The sequence below is a fragment of the Cibotium barometz genome, chromosome 48 (assembly GCF_041138505.1).
Source record: "Cibotium barometz isolate CiBa-2024 chromosome 48, ASM4113850v1, whole genome shotgun sequence".
Taxonomy (NCBI): domain Eukaryota; kingdom Viridiplantae; phylum Streptophyta; class Polypodiopsida; order Cyatheales; family Cibotiaceae; genus Cibotium; species Cibotium barometz.
In genome coordinates, this window is record NC_141093.1 from 27,221,762 (window position 1) to 27,238,752 (window position 16,991).

At 45.9% G+C, this 16,991-nt stretch overlaps 1 protein-coding gene across 3 annotated transcripts in view; it reads right to left on the reverse strand.

Moving 5' to 3' along the window:
• Positions 1–489: 489 nt before the first annotated feature.
• POP4 (ribonuclease P family protein) overlaps positions 490–16,991 on the reverse strand; it is a 79,273-nt gene continuing 62,771 nt past the window's right edge. Inside the window, exons 4-8 of one of the 3 annotated variants that reach the window (XR_015263940.1) lie at positions 1,586–1,654; positions 1,420–1,478; positions 1,225–1,326; positions 784–1,121; positions 490–656 (exon numbers count right to left, since the gene is read on the reverse strand). Coding sequence is in view for 2 of the 3 variants with exons in the window: in XM_086785678.1 (XP_086641804.1) it covers positions 1,015–1,121; positions 1,225–1,326; positions 1,420–1,478; positions 1,586–1,654 (337 nt within the window). In the remaining variant the exon portion in view is untranslated. Of the gene's footprint in view, positions 1,122–1,224; positions 1,327–1,419; positions 1,479–1,585; positions 1,655–16,991 lie in introns of all 3 variants that reach the window. The other 2 variants (XM_086785678.1, XM_086785677.1) reach the window with 2 other exon arrangements.

Sequence of the window (16,991 nt, forward strand, 5' to 3'; positions counted from 1 at the left end):
ATAATAATACTAATGACGATATGGTTCCTCATGATGAGAGTATTTTATATGTACATGTGATAATGCTTTGCAAAGTGCCTTGACCATGAATGATGCCTCCATATGTGATCATTCCATCACCTAAGATGTTGCTCCAATTATTTACGATGCTTGCCCCAGGACAATGAACATGGCTCTAATACCATCTTGGAAACCAAGAGTAACCACACCACCCACAGTGTGTCATGATACCACACCACAAATGACAACATGAATTTTCATAAGGGCTACTTCTATCAAGTAGTAGCTTAGGGCTTAAACTACAAGAAGCATTGATAAACCATAACAAATGTATTATTGGTGCTTGCTTCAAATGAGGCATCTTGCATGTCACATACAAGAGTTGCAAGCTTCTACTTACATCAAGAGTGTCACAATACAAAATAAATAGAGGATATGGTACTTGAAACCTGCAAAAACCTTTTCAGAATCGAAATGAGCCATATATCATTCTAATGTCTCCAAGATTTGCAAATCAATTAATGATCAAGACAAACCTTATATTGGTTTGTCTTGATCATTATACAAAGCTTTCAACCATAGAAAAAACTGTCTCTATCAACCTCCAGCACCCTTGCAAAATCCGAAACTTTGAATCATAATGTAGTGAAGTCACACTGCAAAGATAACATACTTTGGAGCATCAATTCACTTACAATCCCTTAATCTTGATCTCATACATGAACACATGGTAGTAACGAGTTAATGCATGTGTGATAGCATTAGTAGACAAAGGTAATCAACCTGCACATCATGATGCAACACATTCATTGGAGCCATTTCTTTGAAAAACCCGTCTCCAAAAGTCCTTAAAGAATGATTCTGGTTGTGATCAACCGCTCTCCCTGGCCCTTTACGCAGGCCTCACTTGTGATGTCAACATAGCATATATGGCATGTTCTAGATGACTACAGATTGTGTATGGCACGTTATAGATGAATGTTGTATTCCAGCCAATCATCCTGATGCTCATCTTTAGGTTTTCTCGGTCACTCCCTTGCCACTAGACACATGATCCCCATACAAAGTGACACACATATCATCCAAGCGAAAAATGAACACAGAGCCAGCCTTGGGTATGACTGCAAAAATGGACGCCCAATTCTGTCAGATCCCCAGAGTACTCTCAACTTTGTATACATGGCATATAAACAGTGCTTCACAACAAGAGAAACAGCTAAGTACCTTTGACTTTGTTGGCCATAGTCACAATTGCATAGGTGTTTGTAGTCTCCCTTATCATGATCCCCTCTACACCTACCTGGTTGTCGATCTTAGCCTCCACCACTATTCTCAAGAATACAACTAGCCACAAGTTAGTTCATGACCCACAATGGCACATGACAGCAATAAGTAGAATCCACCTCAAGGTCAACATACCAGCAAGAAAGCCCCCATGCAGATCCATTTGAAGCAGACTAGGTTCAATAATCTTCCCTCTGAGCACTCCCATATTCAAACCTGTCTGTTAGCCATGCCAATAATTGCCAGCACATCACTCTCAAAATATAGATGTGAATCCAACAGCTATAGTTGATCGGCTTGCCTGTTATCGTTTACAACTCGCTTTGCATAAGCTTTCCACATTTCATGCATAGGCAGGAACAAATCAAACCTGCAATTCAAGGTCTCAAACATTTCCTAGCTAAGACAATCGTACATCATCAACCCAATAACATGTAGCATAATGGTCACAGGTGGCAGACGGTCTCTGTATAAGACATCACAACTGAATAATCTGCTGTTTGATAATGTGATCACATACCATTCCTCCTTTTTTCATTCTAGAATTAGCAGTAGCTTGCAATCAAGTAGCTTTAACTGTGACTGCTCAATATTCATTCTGAAAATGGAATCCTTAAAAAATTCAACAAAAGGATGCTGATTCAAATTGCTATCACAGCATACACCATGCATTTTCGTTGTCATCTGCAGATTGAAGTCATCATCAATGCTTATGGGCTTGATTTGCAAAAAAAATGATGGCCAGGGGAGTAACGCACTAGTCAATAAATCAACAGAAAAAGCTCACTCCTGTCTTAAGAGAAAATGTCAAAGTACAAAGCACAAACAAATCCCCCCCTCTTGCCGTTATTCCTATCTACAGGTTTACTTGGCTCTGAACCTTTGTCTTGTGGCAAGTCGGCATACCCATTCCTTTGATGGATCTCGCTTGTCGATGGTGATAGATGACTCAAGACCATACGCTGATCGACGGCAATAGAGTGGGTCTCAGCTCGGCAGGTCGCAGCTGAGCGTGAGTAGAGCTGGGGCAAGGACAAAGGCTCTGGCCTGCATGTAGACAGAGATAGAGAGAGAGGCGAACTGTGGAGAAAATGAAGACGTAACAATGCTCAACAGAAGGATCAATTACACAACTCAATATGTCACATGTGTTAGAAGTCATCTCTTGTCTATTTTTATACACCAGGGCCTTTGTTGTGGGTGTGCCTGCCCTTATGAGGTGTTTTATCATTTTTCCTCGCTCCCCATATTTTTTCCCTATTTTTTCCCATTTTTCCATGGTGTGGATGGATGCCAGATGGTTGGCAGGAGCCCATGGTGCTGGCCGACTGCACGCCATGGCTGGCCGACCTGTTTTACACAGTCGTGGAGGTGCTGGTGGCTGGCCGACTTGCTCCTACAGTCGTGGAGGCTACTACTGCTGGCCGACTGCTTTATGCAGTCGTGGAGAGCCCCTAGCGCAGGCCGACTACATCTATGGGGCATATAAATATGCCCCATGCTCCCCATCACTTTTGTATCATTTTCTCGGGATCTTCTTGTGTATATAGAGCAGAGTTACACGCCTCTATCTCTCTCTCTCTTGTGCTGTGATTTTCTGCACTGCGTTTTCTCGTGTTCCCAGATCTCGTCAACATCTCCGCTGCGTATTTTGACATGGTATCAGAGCCTAGGCTCTAGATAGTTCTTGGGATTTGTGAGAGCAAGAGGGGGACTGCTGTGTTGCTGATTGGTGGACCGTACGGGACTGTTCGGGAAGAGGAGAAGCAAGAGGACGGCGGGCTGATTTGCTGGACAGCCACTTGCAAGTGTTAGTTCTTCTTTGTTCCCACCCACCCACCCTTTTCAGAGTACATCCCCGCAATGGCATATCTGTTTGAGATGGCCGAGAGGCATGTGAAGATCCCGACACTCCCCACAATCCCAGTGGACCGTCAGTTGGACGGGAACAACTACGGCATATGGAAGGTTATGATGGAATCTGTTCTGGAGTCTTACGACCTCGCTGATTTCGTCGTTGTTGGGGTTCCACGGCCGGAAGTAGAGGAAGGGGAGTTACCGTCGATCCGAAAGGACCAGGAGGCTCAGACACAGATGTGGGATCGTGTCAACGCCAGGGTCCGTTCGTTTATCTTTCTCAATTGCACACCGCAGGTAATCAATCATGTAAAGCACATGATGCTGGCCAGAGGCATATGGCAGCACTTGGCTTCTCTTTATAACAGGGTATCACCCATGAAGAGGATCTCCTTGGAAGTGCAGATGCGGGTTATGAACCCTGCAAAGTCCTCGACGATGCGGGAGCATATTAACAAGCTGCAGGCTCTTCAGCAAGAAGTTCTTCAGGCTGGGAAGGAGATATCGTCGGAGGACATGGCCATAACGTTGCTGTCACACTTGCCCTCTCAGTGTTCAGCATTTTACTCGTCTTTGATTACCACTGGCAGGCTCAGCACCATCACGTGGGAGAAGCTTGTGCCCATGGTTCTGGACCAAGAGGAACGATTCACGAACCCTCCTCAGGGTGGAGGTTCGGAGGCCTTAACTTGCCAACAGTCGAAAGGCCGTAACACGGGCAAAGGGAAGGCTTCGTCAGAGAAGTCTTCTGAGAAGAAGTCCGTTATTGACCGTGAGAAACTAAAGGCAGAGAGGACCTGTAATGATTGTGGTGAGAAAGGCCACTATTGGAGGCAGTGTCCCAAGCGGAAGAGTGAGAAGGGTGAAGATTCCTCAGCAGCAATCATGAAGACTCCGGCTTTTGTGCACCTGGAGGTGGTGGACACCCCTGTTTCATTTTCTTGAGGCAGGGAGGAGATTGGAGGACTCTCCGCAACGGATACTCGGGAGCGGATTCTAGATAGTGGTGCTTCTAGGCACATGACTCCTCCTCGTTCCGGTTTACAGGATCTCTGCAAGCTTTCTTGTCACATTCTTACTGGGGATACGTCCACTATCCCAGTTCACAGTGAGGGCATGATGGAGATAGTTCCCGATTTGGCAGAGGAGAGAAGCATTCCTCCCAGGTGTTGTATGTTCCGTCACTTGGTTTTCATCTGTTGTCAGTGCATCAAGTTTGCAATACTGGCATACGGGTGGAGTTTGATGAGCATTTTGTTGCTCTCCGGGACAAAGCAACAGGCCAGGTGGTTTGGGAAGGCGGAGTGGAGAATGGAGTTTACAAGCTTTCAGCACTCTCTCTCCCAGGTCCTCAGGTTTGTGATGAGTGCCAGTCTAGTAATGGCCACTTAAGTGTGGATACGCTGCAGGTGCAGGCTTTCCGGGACCAGATGGTGGATCGCTTGCCAGTAGATGGCAACAGTTGGCAGGAACTCTCCAGACTGATGCTGGTAGTTCTTGTGTTCGTCAGTAAGAGGAAACTGAACAGGTAACTTATGTTCTGATGTCTCGTAGTATTCGGGACAAAGAACCTCCTGTAGATGAGGATGGTCTTTCCACGGGGACCTTTCGGAAAGCCAGGTAGGTGGCAGTTGATTACTTGCAGAAGGAGGTGGTTTCTCCAGGCTTTGTGGTTCCGGGATCAGAGGGGGTGGTTAATAGGTTTCAGAAGGCCTTGCGTGGTCTTCAGCAGGTTTCCAGGACTTGTTTTTGCACCGTAACAGGTGTTGATCCTTGTGAGCAGTGTGATGCCTCTTGTTGGAATTAGGGTTGCAGGAATGCACACACAACTTCAAGAAGATGAGGAAGCTTGAGCACAACACAGTAGTGTATTATGAGTGCCAAAAATGAAAGATAACAAGCCCTAGAAGATAATGGGCGTATATACAATGCACGGGGGAAAAAACCTCCTAGTGAGGGAAAAAGTGCCCCGGCGGTCCTAAGAGTGTTCACACACATCACTACTATAATATGGTAACAAATCCCCCCTGGAGTGATGCGGTGAACAAGAGCTAGCACTCATGTATAGGGAAGTGTCTAGCTATGTGGACGAATCCACAAAAGGGAGTAAGCCCAAAGCTTTGCGAAAAGCTTCGAACTTCTCACGAGGCAGAGCCTTTGTGAAAAGGTCTGCAAGGTTATCCTGTGTTGGCACATAAGCCAAACTGATCTCTCCTGCAGAGAGTCTCTCCCTGACATAATGGTAGTGCACCTCAATGTGCTTCGTACGAGCATGGAACACTGGGTTCCGCGCAACTGCCAATGCGCTCTGACTGTCAGTGAAGATGGTGGTGGCAGATGGCTGCCCAACACCCAAATCAGCCATAAGGCGTCTGAGCCACACACACTCAACCGTAGCTGTGAAAGCTGCCCTGTACTCAGCTTCACAACTAGAAGTGGCCACAGTAGGCTACTTCTTGCTCAACCATGATATGCATGAGCTTCCAAGCATGAAGCAAAAACCACTCGTGGACACGCGTGTGTCATAACAACCAGCCCAGTCAGGATCTGAAAAAACATGTAAATCTGGCGGCAATGATCCCCCCTTGGGATAAAACAACCCAAGATGCCGAGTACCACTCAAATAGCGAAAGATACGCTTCACTGCCTGCCAATGCTTAATGCCTGGGCTATGCATAAATCTGCTCACCTGTGAGACTGCAAACTGAATGTCTGGCCTCGTAATGCATACATAAATGAGGCAACCAACAGCTGTCTGATAGAGTGTGACATCAAAGTGATCTCCAGCATTATGAAGACTCAACTTCAAACCTGTCTCCATTGGAGTAGCAATAGGCTTGCAGTCTTCAAGGCCAAATCTCCGCAACAATGTTTCAATATACTTTGTCTGACACAAAGCAATACCTCCATCACACTGCTTAAATTGTATCCCCAAATAATGATGCAAATGCCCCAAATTTGACATCTCAAAAGAGGCATTCAAATCAGCCTTAAAATCAGCAATATGACTCTCATTTGGTCCTGTGAGCAGCATGTCATCGACATAGAGAGCAATGATTAGATGTACACCATCCACACGTTTAACATACAAAGTGCTTTCTGTTGGACTATTCTGAAACCCATGTGCAGTCAAATATGCATGTATTTTTTCATACCAAGCTCGTGGAGCTTGCTTTAAACCATATAAAGCCTTTTTTAACCTGCACACTTTGTTTTCCTGCCCTCTTTGAACAAAACCACGAGGCTGCGATACATACACCTCCTCATGCAAATCTCCATTTAAGAACGCAGTCTTTATGTCCAGCTGATGTACATTCCAACCATTATGAGCTGCTAATGCACAGATGCTACGAACAGTGGTCATACGACATGTGGGAGCAAAAGTCTCATCAAAATCAATGCCCTTCTCTTGAGCATAACCTTTTGCAACAAGCCTAGCCTTATGGCGATCCACTGTGCCATCAGGCTTACGCTTCAATTTGTATACCCACTTAGTGCCAATGGCCTTCTTGCCAGGGGGCAAGTCACATAAAGACCATGTACCATTCTTCATAATAGCATCGTATTCTGCTTGCATAGCAGCCATCCAATTTTCTGAACTTTGTGCCTCATCAAATGAAACAGGCTCACTTTCATCGCACATACTAGAAACAGCCAATGCATAACAATCTGACGCATAAGAGGCACCATGAGAGCCAGAACGAGTGCGACTAGACAAAGGGGCATCCAACTTGCTGTCACGCAAAGTCTGCACCAGCCATCTAGGCATGTTCCTAGAGCCCTCAATCTCTTGTCTCTCATCCTCAAGTGCATCATGCACATCTGCATCAGATATAGGCTGATCTGTGCCATCATTTAAAACCTGCATAGGCTGAAAAACTGCCTCATGAGGTATTGCACTTGACTGTGCACCACTGAAAAGAGGCAACAATGTATCATAGACATCACGTGAGCTGATATCTGTCTCCTTAGTACATGAAACCAAGGGCTGAACTGCATCTTCCACAAATACAACATCACGGCTAACCAAAATGCGCTTTGTCTGTGGATGATACAAACGATAGCCTTTGCTCTCAGCACTATATCCAACAAAAATACATTTGACAGCTTTGTCATCCAATTTTCTGCGATGTTGCACAGACACCAATGCATATGCCAGGCAACCAAAAACACGTAAATGGCCAACAGATGGCTTGCGGCTATGCCAAGCCTCATATGGAGTGACAACCTGTAATGCTTTGGTGGTACACCTGTTTAGTACATAAGTGGCACACATGACAGCCTCAAGCCAAAAACCATGTGGTAGACTTTGACTCTTAACCATACATCTTGCCATTTCCATGAGAGACCTATTTTTTCTCTCAGCCACACCATTTTGCTGTGGTGTATACGGCACTGTACATTGGTGTTTTATCCCACGCTCGGCCAGAAATGCATTAAATTCCGAAGACATATACTCCCCCCCTCGATCTGAACGGAGGGTACCCATCTTACTTTCTGACACATTTTCAGCCATAACCAAAAACTGTTTGAAGCACAAAAACACTTCGGACTTTGCCTTCAAAGGATATACCCATGCATGCCTGGTAAAATCATCAATGAAAGTCACGAAGTAAAGGTAGTTTCCAAATGATGGAGTTTGCATGGGACCACAAACATCACTGTGAACAAGCTGCAATCTGCGTTCAGCTCTCACTGATCCATCTTTGGGAAAGGAAGCACGCTGCATTTTACCCAATATGCAGCCCTCACAAACATGCTTGACAGGTGCCTCAAGCTTAGGCAAAGAAGACACCATTTCAGATTTCTGCAGGCGCAGCAAACTTGCAAAATTCAGATGACCAAAACGTGCATGCCACAGTTTTGCATTTGAAATAGCCTGCGTATCCATAATAGCACATGCTGAATCCTCTACACATTTGCCATCCATATTGAGCTTATACAGCCCTCGACATAGTGAACCAGATGCTACAATGATGTCACCACAAGAGAGATCATGAACAGTACATCTGTCATCCACAAATTTTACAACCAAACCTGTTTTGGCAAATGCGGAGACTGACAGCAGATTCTTTTTGATCCCTGGCACATACAATGCATCAAAAAGTGTAAAGGTGTTGCCATTTGCAACATTCAGCACAATCTGTCCAACTCCTTCAACGGGATAAGAGGAGTTATTGGCACAAGTGACAGTATTCCCTGTGGGAGCAGACTCAAGGAAAGTGAATAAACTGCGCTGCGAGGTGATATGCTTAGTGGCACCACTGTCAAAGTACCATACATCTGAATCTACTGCAGACATACATGTGTCATGCAAAGATGGGTCATAACTGCACTGCGCATTGAATGCCCATTCTGTATCTAGCACAACATTAGCAGATTCATTGTTAGAAGGAGAGGCATCTGCAACAGCCATACCAGCCTCTTTCTTCTTAGCCTCTTTCGCAGCCAGCTTAGGACACGCTTTGATGACATGATCATTTCCCTTACAGTACTTGCAAAATGTCTTCTGTTTGTCACCCTTCTTCTCATCTTTGTCTTCCTTCTTTGGTTGCGCAGCATTTGCAGATTTCTGCTTACTAGAAGAAAAGCCAGCTTTACCTTTCCCGCTTCTCTGACTAGCAACGAAAGCTTGATCTGCGACACGCATAATATTCCTGTTTTGCCTTGACTGGTCTTCTTGCAGCAAAACAGAAACTAACTCCTCAAATGATAAGGCATTGGGATTGCCTTTCATCATCAAGCGAAGAGTGGAAGCAAAACCCTGATAAGAATCTGGTAGACCATTCAAAACAGTCTGCACAAGTGAACTGTCTGACAGGATTTCATCTGCAGAAATGAGCTGCTCTTTGAAATCCTTGATCTTTGTCAAAAAGCTATCCATAGAATCACCTTCGTTCATATGCTCACTCTCCAACTGTTTTCGGAGGTAAGCAACACGAGCCTCATTTCTTGCCTGATACAATGTGGCAAGTACATCCCAAGCATCCTTAGAAGTCCTGCAGGAGCGAATATGTGGGATAATGGTACGTTTGACAGACAGCGCAATCAAGGCATGAGCCTGCGCATCTCTACCATCCCAACGAATCTGCTCTGCTGAAAGTGGTGGTTCTCGAACAGCTGCTACAGCACTTGTGCCTGCACCATCATCAACAGTACCTGTTTCTGATGTGTTTGCAGCATTCCCAGCCACAATAGGACGTGCATCAATACCCTGCACAATGTTCCATAACCCCTTTGCTACCAATACATGTCGCATCATATATGCCCACAATGGATAGTTGGTGCCATCCAACTTATCCTCAGCAGCCAACATGCGGAATACATCATTGTTGTCAGCCATGGCCAATGACTGTACTACTAGATGTAAATGCTGTCTGTAAGAGGTAAACCTGTATAAAATCGACCTGTGCTATGTAGCACAGCCCAAAACAGACGAATGGACACCTGTCCTGCAGATTTTAATCTTGACAGAAAATCTGCACAGTAGGACGATTTTGCCTGCGCAGTACTTGGAATGCAAAAACGGAGGGCGAAATGACTTCAGATCAAAATTCTGAAATGACCAAGCCCTACGGGCTCTCCCACGGCATATACTAACCTGCAGACGCTCGTGAAACCTCGTCGCAATCGGAGGAGATGAAGCGGCAGGTGCCGGTGATGCTGCCCGGGAGGAGGAAGCCTGCTCTGATACCAATTGTTGGAATTAGGGTTGCAGGAATGCACACACAACTTCAAGAAGATGAGGAAGCTTGAGCACAACACAGTAGTGTATTATGAGTGCCAAAAATGAAAGATAACAAGCCCTAGAAGATAATGGGCGTATATACAATGCACGGGGGAAAAAACCTCCTAGTGAGGGAAAAAGTGCCCCGGCGGTCCTAAGAGTGTTCACACACATCACTACTATAATATGGTAACACCTCTTTGACTCAGAAGCAGAATGGTTCATTGATCTGGTTGATGGACACCAGATTGGACGGGAGCTTCTTGATGCAGCAGTTGAGCTCATGGTTGCGGATGACTCTTTGGAAGGCAGGATTACGTTTCCTGTGGTTTCTGCGGCATGCGCAGGATCATGGACTCTTGTACACAGGAGGGGGATTGTTGGATGGAGTCCGACCCCACGGTTGGAGTGACTCAGTTTGGGGAGGAGATCCGTACACGAGATCTACTTCAGGCCCAGGAGCAGTTATACAGAGCAGTAGGAGGTAGTCATCTTTTGCCTTGTCGATGACAGAGGCAGAGAACCGGGCTGCTTGTGATGCTGCTTGTGAGGTGGTGAGGATGCAGAGGTTGCATTGCAGGTTTGGGCTTCCACTGGAGGAACCCATGGTCATCCAGAGGCACTTTGTTCGTGAACAGATCGCTACTGATGACATCTTGCTAGAGTTCTGTTTGACAGAGGACAGTACGGTGGACCTCTTCACGAAGTCGCTATCTCAGGATTTGCTCAGGCGGCATCCCAGCTCCCTGTGGTTGGTTTCACAGCCAGGAGCTGAGAGGCGGTGTTAGAAGTCATCTCCTGTCTATTTTTATACACCAGGGCCTATGTTGTGGGTGTGCCCGCCCTTATGAGATGTTTTATCGTTTTTCCTCACTCCCCGTATTTTTTTCCTATTTTTTTAAATTTTTCCATGGTATGGATGGATGCCAGATGGTTGGCAGGAGCCCATGGTGCTGGCCGACTGCACCCCATGGCTGGCCGACCTGTTTTACACAGTCGTGGAGGTGCTGGTGGCTGGCCGACTTGCTCCTACAGTCGTGGAGGCTACTACTACTGGCCGACTACTTTATGCAGTCGTGGAGAGCCTCTAGCGCAGGCTGACTGCATCTATGGGGCATATAAATATGCCCCATGCTCCCCATCACTTTTGTATCATTTTCTCGGGATCTTCTTGTGTATATAGAGCAGAGTTACACGCCTCTATCTCTCTATCTCTTGTGCTGTGATTTTCTGCATTGCATTTTCTCGTGTTCCCAGATCTGGTCAACATCTCCGCTGCGTATTTTGACAACATGCACAAGGCACTGCCATGGCTAATCCCAGATCTAAATCCCTCATTAGGCAGCTTTAGGGCACAGCATCTAAGCACAGCCGGCAGCATCTCATGGTCAATCGGTAGCAGTTATGACCACATGTGTGAAGCAATAACACTTTGTTTGACATTTTATTCAAGCATCGGATTAAATACAGGCCGACAGCAATAGAAGGTGGCCGACCAGCAGCAAAACATAATATATATAAGTAGCATGTTAGCTCATTTCTCATCTTTCTCCCTTTTGGAGATTGGTCATAAGTAGTTTGAGAAGGCCTATGGCCAAGCATACATGTAATCTTTTCCATGTACATAATATATATACTGGAAAACTTGTCTCTCTCTCTTTCTTCTTTTATACGTTTTGCATTAAGAAGTGTCGTACCTCCAAAAACACAGCCAATAGATGGGCTATCCACCAAGGAAGTATGTCCAAAATATGCACAAAGATAGTGTAAAAACGCAGCCACAAAACGCAACCAATATATGAACCAATAGACTCCGTAGAAACCACCAAAAGAGGGCTGAGAATGTAGCCTTAGGTAGAAGGAGTATGGAGGAGTTGATTGTCCACAAAAACGCAAACACAAAGTGTGTAGCAAAGTGGAATTTTCAGCCGGTAGAAAGGTGTAGAAAAGAGGATGAATATGTACCTCAAAACACCATGAAGAGGACTGAAGTTGATGATGAAAACGCAGCCAAGAAATCTCTCCACAAGAAGCCTCCAAAAAAACACTACCGCATGTAGGGAAACTAGTTGGCAATGTTTTCACCGCAAGTAGAGTTGTAGGACTCAGATTGAAGTGCTTTAAAAACACACTTGTAGAGGATGGTAAGGGGCTGGTTTGAAGCCTCTTGCATCATTGAATGAGTGCAAGGATAATGAGTAAGGGCTTCTGCAAAAAACGCAAGCAGAAATTCTGCATGCAGGCAGTCTGCGAAGAATAACTCAAAAACGGTGAGAAATTTGCGAAAACTTTCTTCTGCAAAGTTGTAGACCACGATGATTCCAGTAGGTCTGGAGAACAAGCATACATGTCACCTAAGGATAGGGCATGAGTCAGTCCATGTACTTGTTTTGTTTTATTAGCTCTTGAAGGAGTATATTTGCGCTTTGCGAAAGCGTTTCTTCCTTTATAGTATCTTCGTGGACACTTGCTTCTACAATGATGCCTTCTTGATAGCTTTAATCAAGCTGGGTCACAACCAGAAGCTCTAATATCAATGTAACATGCAACTGGTTTGATCATGTAATGTTCAATAAGACGCTCTTAATACCTTTATTCTAGTGAGCATGAAGCATGAAACCGGCCTCCAGAAATATGACGGGCGGTGGAACAAACACTCGCACACAAAACACTTCATCACCCATGAGAACCTGGAAAAGGAAAACAAACAGGGGAGCTAGAATGCTCCTGCAAATAGTACAACGACACCGATTGGCCCCAAAACGCAGTGGCACCCCTTGCGGTATTTCTTTACTTGATCAAATATGAGTACAAAGTTACCAATAGAATCCCTTTTAGCTTTTCACCCACTCGCTTAGTACAGCAAAGCATTCCATAGAGAAGGCACATCTGTACAACACCTCCCTACTTGAAATGGTCTTCTCCATCTCAACCATGGATCCCCACGAACCCTTTCCCAAACAGCAGTAGGGCTGTACCAAACCATATGTCCTTCCTATAGTCACAGCCTGCATGTAACCTCGAGAAAACTAGAACCTGTTCACATGAATCCAAAAACGTGCTTTCCACATGAAACCAAAGACCTGTATCTGATAAACCATAGACCTGTATCCTCCATACCAAACACCTGTTTCTTCTCGAAAGACCAATATCATGTTTCCATGACAGATAAATCCACATGAGCACCATCAATCACGATGCCAAAAACTCACAGAGAGAAAGATAGAGGATGTGTCAAGCAATCCCTGAATACACACAGGTCCAAGATGAAGAGCAACACACATCTCTTCCAAGGACATCATCCTGTGCATCTTAACTTGATCCTCTTCATCCAAATCTCGTAAACAAAGCCTGCTTGCGAAGAGAAAGAGAGAGAGACTCCTTAGAGAGAGAGAGACCCACGCTGACTGCTTCCACACATGCAGCCACCTGGCATAGAGAGCCTCCCATCTGACACTTGTCTGGCTGCCCAACAATCTGCAACAAAGAAATTCCTGCTTGACACCTACCTAGCTCAGCCCATTGCTGGTTGCCCATAGATGTAGTCGCCTGGTCACTTTTTTACTTGGTAGTAGCCCATGCTCAACCACCTAATCACCTGCCTGGCTGCCCATGCACAGCCACGCCTTGCTGTGTAGGCCATGTGCATCAGCACCTTGTCAACGCCCAGCAGCAGTAGCTCCCGATGGAGGCGGCAACAACAGCGCCCAACGGCCAACAGTGGCATCAGTATGTCAGCAGCAGCAGCATCAGCACGTCAGCTGCCCGCAGCATCAGCACGACGGCAGCAACATCAGTGCCAACGGCGACGGTGGCGGTACCTAGCGGCGACGACGGCGGCACCCAGCAACGGCGGCGACAATACCCGACGGCAGCAGCAGCAGTACCCGGTGACGGCACCTCTGTACCAAGCGACAGTACTCAACGACAACGGTGGCATCGGTACCAGGCGACAACAGTACCTAGTGCATCCCTGTACCCGTCAGCGGCAGCAATACCCATGCGCCATGCCATGGCCATCACCCCTGAAGATCCATACGGCAATTGTTGGGGTAAAGGCATAATGCCCACCCTTATAGTGTGTACAAGCCCATAAGTTATAGTACATAGTACACTTAGTACTTTTAATGTACTAAGTGCACTATGTGTACTAGTGCAATATACATGTGTGATAGGGGAGTCACACACTCAATGCTTGAGTTGACTTATCCCCACAACTCTCTCTCTCTCTCTCTCCCTTGTTCTCTCTGTGTATGTCTCCCACATGAATTACTCTAACCCTAATTCTCCCACACAACTGGTATCAGAGCCATGCATTGGGGACGGCGACAAATCGGAGATGGACAACGGCCTCGGTAGATTTGCCATCATTTTAGGCACCCCCTCCATTAGTTCACTGCTGGACGGCTCTATCAGATTTCTGTGAGGCGTGCAGTGAGTGAGTGAGTGAGGCCGGAGGAGGAGAAGAAGAAGCTGGGGTAGCGAGGAGGCCAGCGCTACTGTACTTGCAACCAGGCGCCTACAGTAGCAGCGCACGGCATGGTAGAAGCGATGACCATAGCCGAATAGAGGCAAGGCGTAATCACTAGTCTTTGGCGTCAACTGCTGCTGGGCGTGAAGCGAAGGCTACGCAGGCGTGGACACGTAACTGGCTGCGAACCAGAACCAAGCGTACCAGGCGTAACTGGCTGCGAACCAGAACCACGCGCATACCTGGTGGTAGCCTATGCAGGTTCGTTGGCTTCATCGACTTGTTCGTGAGCAAAAGGCCTCTGTCTGTGGTGTCGATGCTATTCCACACCTGCGTTTTGGCCGCCCACGCTATGCGGTTCGACATGGAGGCAATCGAGACCAAATGCTTCTCTGAGGAGCTCAGCGCCAAGGGCCTAGTGCTCGCCAACTACCACGTGGTCTCTGAGAATACCCCCAACATCTCCGTCAGGATCGCCCAAATGCACTTCAAGCGTCCCCAACTCCTGTGCTTTGTGGCCACCAGCAGTAAGCATACCACAGTGCGGAGCTGAGAGCATAGGTTGCTGTCTTATCCTCTGTACATCAGCAGCTTCATCACCCCCCTTCTGCAATAGCATCAGATTTTCTACAACAACAAAAATCATCAACCCCACTTTTCCTGCAACAACAGAATTCACAATCATCAATTGAGCAGGTACAGGTGCCAAATTGCACAATTTCTGAGCAAAATTGGCAAAATTGGGTGACATTGGTCACAATCAGGATCAATTTGCAAGAAATTGGTCACAAATCAGGATCAATTTGCAAGAAATTGGATGTCGAAATTTGGGGCTTTCGATGTAATTGTGCAATTAAGCACTCATACATGCTGTATGATGTGAGAAATCGCACGTTTGGGCAAAATTGCAGCAAATTGCAGTGCAAATCAAGGGGCTTTTGTGCCGATTGGGTTGATTTGCATGCAGGCAATCGCATTTGATGCTGTGGATAATGTGTTGATGCCTTACAAGCACTCAATGTGCCTGTAAATCAAGGGGCTTTCATGTATTGGATGTATACGTGGCCAGGGGGAAGCACTGTGAAGACTCTGGATGCCTTCATGTGCGTCAATGTACCATGTATGATCAGAAATTGATCTCAAATCAAGGGGCTTTTCAAGATTTTATGCTTGTTAAGCTTGGCAAAGCAGCACGCAAGACATTTATGCCTTGAATCCTCAGAAATCAGCTTGCAGTCAAGGGGCTTTTGCCCAATTTCTGTTCGGGACTGTTGTATGCAGTGTACGGGACTGTAAAAGTCTGATTTTCACTCATTTGGACAGCCAGGAGAGCATTTATTGCTACTGCTGGTACAGATTTGGCACAGCTTTGTGCAAGTTTTGGCATGGCTGTACACTGTTTTGAGTGACCAAAAGGTTCAATTTCAGCTGCTGTACTTGCCGATACAGGTTTGGTACATCATTGGTGAGCACTTAGTACTGCTGTACAGTACTTTGGAAGGGCAACAGAGCACATTTAATGTGCTGTCCAAAATCTGCAGCAACCAGATTTTGGTGATTTCATCACATAAAGTGGGAGAAAAGTTGCATTCTTGCTTCCGCAGTGGGAGATAAAGCTTGGGAGAACAACTGTGAGCACTTTGTGTGCTTTTGGTGCAGTGTTTGCACATTTTGCAGGGAGTCAAGCATTGACAGGTTGCATATTGCTATGGCAACCACAGGTGAGAGCTCTTCATTGCTTCACATCAAGAAGCTTGAAGGCTCACATAACTATGATATTTGGCAAACCCAGTGCTATAATGTGTTGCTCCAGAAGAAGCAGCACAAACCTATCAAAGAAAGGGGTGTAATGCCCGCTTCTCTCACTGCTGAAGAGTGGGAAGATATGGATGAGCTAGCAAGATCTACTATCATGTTGTCTGTGTCAGACTCTTTACTTTTCAACATTCGTGAAGAGAAGACAGCTTGGGGAATGTGGCAGAGATTGCAGGACTTGTATGCCCAACAAAGTGCCTCAAGCAAAGTGTATTGGTTGAAGAAACTCATAGGTCTTCAGATGAAGGAAGGGGCATCTATGACAGCCCATCTAAATGAGTTTAATGGTATTGTCAGCCAGGTCATTAATCAAAAGTTGGCAATGGACGATGAGTTCAAAGCCACTTTTCTGTTATGCACTTTGCCAGAGAGTTGGGACACATTCAGGACAGCCACTAGCAATTCGCATGCTATGCTGTCATATGCAGATGTTGAGGGTGCTCTTCTTCAAGAAGAGATGAACAGGAAAAACAACTCTGTTGGAAAGTCCAATGCAATGAATGCACGTGGGAGATTCCAGCAAAGGGGAAAAAGCCAAGAAAGGGGAAGGAGCAAGTCTCGCTCCAAAAAGGATTTGGAATGCCATTTTTGTGGCAAGAAGGGACACATTAAAAAGCAATGCTACAAATGGAAAAATGATCAAAAGGAAAAGGGAAAAGGGAAAAGGCAAAGACAAAGAGAAAGATGAAGCCAAAGATGTAAAGCCAAAGGGCAAAAGTGGAGTCAAGATTGAAGAAATCAATGTGTCACATGCAGGTGGCAGTGAGGATGAGGTCCTATTTACGTCTTCACTTGATGCCCATTCACTTCTTACAGGTGGTCATGGTATGCACTCAT